Source organism: Protobothrops mucrosquamatus, unplaced genomic scaffold (genome assembly GCF_001527695.2).
Source record: "Protobothrops mucrosquamatus isolate PMUCROS unplaced genomic scaffold, P.Mucros_1.0 scaffold_151, whole genome shotgun sequence".
Taxonomy (NCBI): domain Eukaryota; kingdom Metazoa; phylum Chordata; class Lepidosauria; order Squamata; family Viperidae; genus Protobothrops; species Protobothrops mucrosquamatus.
Genome location: NW_015386227.1, coordinates 621,697 through 628,699, shown reverse-complemented (window position 1 = coordinate 628,699; position 7,003 = coordinate 621,697). Strand labels below are relative to the sequence as shown.

Below are 7,003 nucleotides of genomic sequence, written 5' to 3'. Positions count from 1 at the left end.
ACTATTTTTTGGAAGCAGACCTGGCAACCCTAGTCCTATTGATAAATAATGCCTTCTCAACAGTCAGTTTGAACCATCAGCTATAAGGTGTAGGGGGGAATGCAAATCTTGGGGCAATAGAATAAGTCAGTCCAGGGAGATCGGAACTAAAAAGGGTTTTATTACTGTAGAAGAAACCCGCAGATGCAGCTTTTTTTTTTTTTCTTTCCCCTGCTTCTCCGCCAATTAAATGATATTTTTGGGGCTATTCTGGAGTTTTCTGGACGGGAAGGGGAAAACTGCATCTTGTTACGCAATCGCTCAGGGTATGAAACAAAAACAAATGAGTAACAAGCTCCCGCCCTCGTTCATTTTTGTATAGCATCTCGTGTTTTTTTAACCAATGAAATAAAACGCCAATAAAATAAAACAAGCTTTCTTTTTAACCAGTAAAAAAGCATCAACCAAACTTTCGACTTTTTTTACTGCAGAGCGCCCTAGGAGCGCATCTCCAATTTGCAGGGGGCAGCAAAGGGCGAAACTGGTTCTCTAAAAACCGGAAGTTGACCCTTCGTGGTTTCGTCTGTGGTTTGCTTTTTTGGACGGTACCAAGTGCGGCGGGGGAAAGGCTATCGGCAATTTCTATTTTAAAAGCCTGAAAAGGGTTAAAGGCCCTAGGTAAATGAAATTCAGACGTTCCTTCCGTCTGAGGGAGGACAGAAGCAACCCGGGGCAAGAAGAATAGCTTCGACTCGCCCTTGAGGATGATTTTTCAAATCCCTCTCTCCCATATTTTCTTAGTTGGGCCAATCCGAAGATTAAGTTGCTTGTTTAGGGAAGCACCCAGATCTGGGACAGGTGAGTTGCCAGCTGTTATTCCCACCGGGCACCCCTCTACCTCTTTACACCCCCCACACACACACACCTTCCAGAAGGCGCGAGCCCTTGTCCGGTCGGTTACCTTAGTTACCGAGCGCCTCCTCCCCCGAGGAAAGCCTAGGAGTGTTTTTGGTCACAGGACTGCGGAAGTCACAAGAGGTTTACCCATACACACACACACAAACACATACACCACCCCCGAGCTTCAGGGCTGGGACCTGCGTTAGGAACAAAACATGTCCTTCCCTGATGGGGTTCAAAAGCCAGCGTGTTATGTTGGTGAAAAGGCTGGATTATATAGGTTTAAATGTCCCAGCCAATCAGGTCATTCGGAAATAATTAAAACATAAAAGTGATCTCATCTCTAGGTAGGTACACGAGGACAAAAGAACATCCTTACATTTATTGTTGGAGCAATGGGTGGCGTTAAGAGCAATTTTTCAAGTCACAATGCTGCTACGTTGAGGACTATTGCCTCTTTCAAAACTGTTGGGAAATAATGGGATTCTTGTTTGTTTGTTTGTTTGTTTGTTTGTTTGTTTGTAGATCAGTTTCAGTCAATGCGTTTGATGACGCAAAACATTGGGTTGCTGCCATATTTGGCTCTATGACTTATTTTGCTTCCAGTGAATTAATATTATTGGTTGAAAAGTTACCGTTAAACCAGTTTAAGGAATAAATCGAACCTTTTTAGCATTATTGTTAAGGACTGTCTCAGTTTTTCAGAAGGCAATTTTTAAAACTACGGCAGAATTTAGACTGATTTTGATTGGCCTTAGAGTGCTTCTTCATAATTTATTCAGTGTCAGCATTTTTATGAGGACTTTGTAGTTCCAGAAAACCGTGCGATAATTTGGAGCGGTCCTGAAGGGATTGAACTGTAAAATAGCTGTTTAGCATGCAACTCAGAACAATAGCAAAATCCTTAAAATGGCACGTTTTATGCTGTTCTTTAGAAGAGTTGGGAACAAGACATTTTCCATATTACTTCCCACCTGTACATATCTATCGTACCATCGAGGCGACAGTTTTCCAGTCTGCGCTCATGTAGCTTTTTTTTTTCCAGGATTGCTTGCTTATTTTTTCCTTTGCAGAAGTCACAATGAATTGCCGTTCAGAGGTGCTGGAGATATCAGTTGAAGGTCGCCAGATTGAAGAAGCTATGCTGGCACTTTTGCACACCATATTACTTCATCGCAGCACAGGGAAATTCCATTACAAGAAAGAAGGAACCTATTCGATTGGGACAGTTGGCACACAAGATGTTGATTGCGACTTCATTGATTTCACCTATGTCAGGGTTTCTTCTGAGGAACTTGATCGTGCACTGAGAAAGGCAGTTGGAGAATTCAAGGTAAAAGTGACTGTGTTTATTTCAGAATGATATGTGTTCCCATGCTGCTGATTCAGAAACATTCTTTGGCCCAGAATACAGATGCCAGATAGTTAACAGGCTGTTTCCAGGATTAATTCAAGGTTGACTTTTAATTTTCATAGCCCAAACCAGATTGGGATTGGAACATAATCTCAAATTAGTGTCCAAGAATTCTGTTCCTTTGCTGAATTTGTTTACTATTTTTCAGGCAATGAGTGTTCCTAAAAGAGGGAGTCTCCACATGCAGATTATGGAACAGTTTGTTTAGGGAAATATTCTTGATTCCATCAGTACACATCAGCAAGCTGTGAAAACAATATTATTTCTATATTATTTAAATATTTATTCTCTTTATAATGATTTAAATTACTTCACTTAAATTGCTGCATTTTTGTTATGTATTTAATGTTTCTGCATCAGTTCACATTAAATCTCAAAGCAATTTATAATTAAAATTGTAATTAGTGAAATACAGTCAGTTTACAAAATTTAAAACTTTCGTTAAAATAAAAAATGCAAAATTAGCAAGATACCGTTAATACATAGAACAAAAACTGGCATTGAAAAGTTTAAGAACATAGCATCGTTAACATAGTTTTGAAAGCCCTACGAATATAAAAATATCTTTGCTACTCAACAAATTCCAATTTGACCTAGAGTGTAAGAACTGTAAGAGTTTGAGTAAAAATACACTGGACTCAGAATGGATTCAGAAACATGCTAGGGCACATATTTAATCCTTTTGAGAAGCATAACTTCATCCAAAACAGTTGGAATTCTGCTCATCTGGATAAGTAAACTATCCACTAACAGCATTCCTGTGTTCTCTGGAGTGATTTCAGTTTGTTGGCCCTTACTGCAACCAGGCATTGATTCAGCAGTTTCAATGTGTCACACGGACCCCTATGAAAAGGCAAGATCGAGGTTAATATCAGCATGCTGCTAATATTTTACTTTAAAATATTCAACACATTCAACGATTCAGTGTAAAAAATTGACTAGCATGGGGGATAACAGTGAAACCTTACAGAACTAGACAGCATAAATGCAGTGGATAAAGCTATCCATGTATGAGCTGAGCCACTCAAAGCCCATTTTACTCACTTTTAAAGTGGACACCCTCTGCAAAAGAATATCACTCTGGTGGTATCAAGCAAGAGATCCAAGAGAATCAAGAGGGTTTCACTCTCCCTGTCTCTTTCCCAGCAAAGATCATTCAACATGATGACCAAGGCAGTTTCAGGGCCTAAATTAGGTCTACATTCTTATTGAAAGGGACTTAGAAAATTTCATCTAAAAATGTTTGGATATGATTAACCGCTGTATGCTCAATCCCCTTAATCAGAAGAGGGATACTGGCCTATAAGTATTTACATTTTTTTTAGTAATCATCTCACTGCAGCCTTCTTTAATAAAGGTAGGACCACTTCTTGCAGCAACATATTTATACTCCTCTAGTTCCAGAAAACACTCCCTTTCTACTAAGCCATGAGAAGCAAATATAAAACAAGCATGGCTAGCCAAACATAATCAAGCATCTTATCTGCATTATCAAGCCTTAAGAACTGAAACTCATCCCAAAATATCTGACAGGTCCTTGGACATTTTTCAGCCTGAACAGTTGAAATAGTAGTCTATCATGCCAAATTAGACTGATTTTGTTCTTAAAGTATCTAGCTGACATGTCGTCAGCAACTATCAATTTTTTTTCATATAATTCATATCTGAGCCAGACCCCTGAACTTGCACCACTAAAAAAGTTCCACTGGTGCTGAGGGTACACAGCAGAAGGAGAAATTCCAATATTGTCACAGTACAGTGTAGGCTTGATAATAAGTTCTTACTAGTATCCAATCAGATTTAAGATGAGTTTTCTTCTACCTGTGTTTTAGCCTTCCTCCAACTGCCTGCTTTGCACTCAGGGGACTGAATGGACTCTGCATTGGGAAGAGGGGATTGAAGAGCAATTGTTTCAATTGCTGTCATCATTTCTGTAGTCAAATATTTGACAGGGATCACGAAAAATGCTTCAGAGCCTTCTGGAAGCCATTGGAATCTATCATCATCTGAGATGATAGAGTTCCTCACCTCTGCAGTGAAAAATAGTCTCTGCAAGCTTCATTTTCAATAGAAAATAATCTATGACAGAAGAACAGATATAAGCATAGCCCTCTTTTCAAACCACCATCCACTTGCTCACTAGGAAAAAAAATCCAGAGTGTGACTTGCTATTTGTGTTGGCATAGTAACAAGTTAAGACACTCATTATCAAGAGAGTTATGACAGTTTCAGTGGCTCCTGTAAGGCAGTCCCAGTTTAAATACTGTAGTATTCTAGAATCAATATTCTAGAAGTCCTACACATCAAATCTGAAACTGTCTCTAACAGCTCAGGCAGAGAGCATACCAATCAGCAGAATGAACTACCAGCAGAAACCCCCATTTGAAATGTACAATACAAAATGCAAACATTCTAGATTTCCATTTGAATAAATTGATGGGAGGGGGAGAAAGAGTCCTTTAAAAAAAAGAACTTTAAATGTATATGCATTAATATCACAATTTCAATACTGTGTTAGGAGTATCATTATTGAAAAAATGTGCATATTGGTAAGATTCTGTGGATGCTATCATTTACAGTTTTCCACTGCAAAAGTACATAGGTTCATACATTGACAAAAGTCAATAATCATTTTATAAATGGCCACTGTTAGAAGGTAATTATTCTTAGCTGTATCTTTTCTTCCTCTTCTGCTGCCATGAAAGTAAATATATTACAAAGCATGCATCTGATGAAATACTTGGTACACATGAAAGGTGATGCCATAATAAATATGTTATCTTTAAGATGGTGCCACAGAATACTTTGTACTGCAACAAGCTAAATGGTTATTGTTCTAGAAAGTGTTATATTTCTATCATCTTTTTTTCAGTAAATTTCCTCCCCTAGATAACAATCTAAGTTGCCACTTTTGTATCTGTATAAAAGTTGTAAGCCATTGCTGTTGCAAGTCATGTGACTGGATCTGATGGGTTTTTTTTTACTTTTTTTGCAATTGCTATTGTTATGGGTATTTTTTGTTGCAAACTAAAATAAATGCTGGAAACTGGCAAAAAAATGTTGCAAATCACTGTCATGTCATTGCAGGAAGCTGCAAATGGCCATAAAGATGAGCCCGTTGCCAAGTGCCCAAAATGCAATCATATGACTGCCAGGGTGGGGTGCTGCTGTTGTAACTTCAAAAACAGGTTATAAGTAAGCCTGGAGAAGACAATTGTAATATTGAATGGTTGTTAAATGACCAGTTGTAAATTGAAAACTAGAAACAGATGTTGAGAAAATAGTCTATGACTGAAACTATACCCATGTGTTAAGACCTACTATAAGGATCCTTCTTCAAGTCTTTTGTATTAGAGGGTACCATATGAAAACAAAATTGTCTTCGTTTCATTAGTGAGACTTCGGTTTTAGAATCTCTACAGAAAAAGAAAACATCGTTGAGCATGGCATAACTTTGTTCCAAGAAAATATTCATAATATTTTACTATAAATATACTGAAAACATAAAATTCTTCCAGTGAAACATGGAATAATGCTTTTTTTCTCCCCCAGGACGCATTGCGAAACACAGGCAGTGATGGGATGGGCCAAATTTCCCTGGAGTTTTATCAGAAGAAGAAATCACGATGGCCTTTCTCAGATGAGTGTATCCCTTGGGAAGTTTGGACAGTCAAGGTAAATGTAGTGAGTCTGGCTAATGAGCAGGAACGGCAGATATGTCGTGAAAAGGTGGGTGAAAAACTTTGTGAAAAGATTATCAACATTGTAGAAGTGATGAACCGACATGAGTACCTGCCCAAGATGCCTACCCAGTCAGAGGTGGATAACGTCTTTGATACAGGGCTGAGGGATGTCCAGCCCTACTTATACAAGATTTCTTACCAAATCACTGACTCACTTGGGACCTCTGTCACCACCACCATGCGTCGCCTCATCAAGGACACCTTGGCACTCTGATGTCCAGGATATCATGGACCAGACATTTTTGAAAAGCAACACAAGCAACTGGTTTTCTGCTCTCACCTAGCCCCAGAGTACCACATCCATTATTCTCAGAAATTTTTGGATTCTTGACATCCATACATCCTATTCTCATTCACTAACTATTACAGGTCAAGGCTAGAAGTAGCTTGTCCACCAGTTCACCAGATCCCAATTTCTTTCAATTGCAATAGAGAATAGAAACCAAGAGACCTCTTCAATGTCCTTTTCTGTTAAATCCAATTCCATTAGATGAACTACAGTGTGTCTATGGGAAAAATGGTATGCATGCTTCATAAGTATTTTGGTAGCACCTAATACACATAATAATACCAACATTTGCACTATCAATGAGCCGTAAACTAACATGTAGGCTAGATTCCCTGATTTCTTGATTTTGAGATCTACAAGGCTGCCAAGGCTAAGGTTACTTTTCTTGGCAAAAAGTGTGCCTTCCTTCCTGATTACCTAATTGTTAGCTCATCTCTAGCTTTGGAATAAATACATTTTTGCTTCTAGGTGCATGACTTCAGGGTGGGAGTGTATAAGGGTTTCAAGCTTTCCCCCTTTTTTGTGAGTAAAAATTACAAAAAAGGACCCATTCTACATACCTATATTTTTCAGTAGAGTTTGAAATCTGTAGCCTGTATTTCTAGAAAAAGAAAATTCATGTTTTGTATATATTTTACCAGTGTAATATTATATGTATAAAATAATCTAAGAATAAAA

The 7,003-nt window shown here is 38.3% G+C and overlaps 1 protein-coding gene across 2 annotated transcripts; it reads left to right on the top strand.

Annotated features, from left to right (window-relative positions):
• Positions 1-786: 786 nt before the first annotated feature.
• ATG101 (autophagy related 101) lies at positions 787-7,003 on the top strand. 2 transcript variants are annotated; one of them, XM_015819941.1, is made up of 3 exons: positions 787-837; positions 1,953-2,212; positions 5,846-7,003. In XM_015819941.1, exons 2-3 carry the CDS (start codon positions 1,961-1,963, stop codon positions 6,248-6,250), a joined length of 657 nt encoding a protein of 218 aa, XP_015675427.1. In that variant the 5' UTR covers positions 787-837; positions 1,953-1,960; the 3' UTR covers positions 6,251-7,003. The 2 variants fall into 2 exon arrangements, with proteins under 2 accessions (XP_015675427.1, XP_015675419.1); XM_015819933.1 differs by lacking the exon at positions 787-837 and adding an exon at positions 1,039-1,226.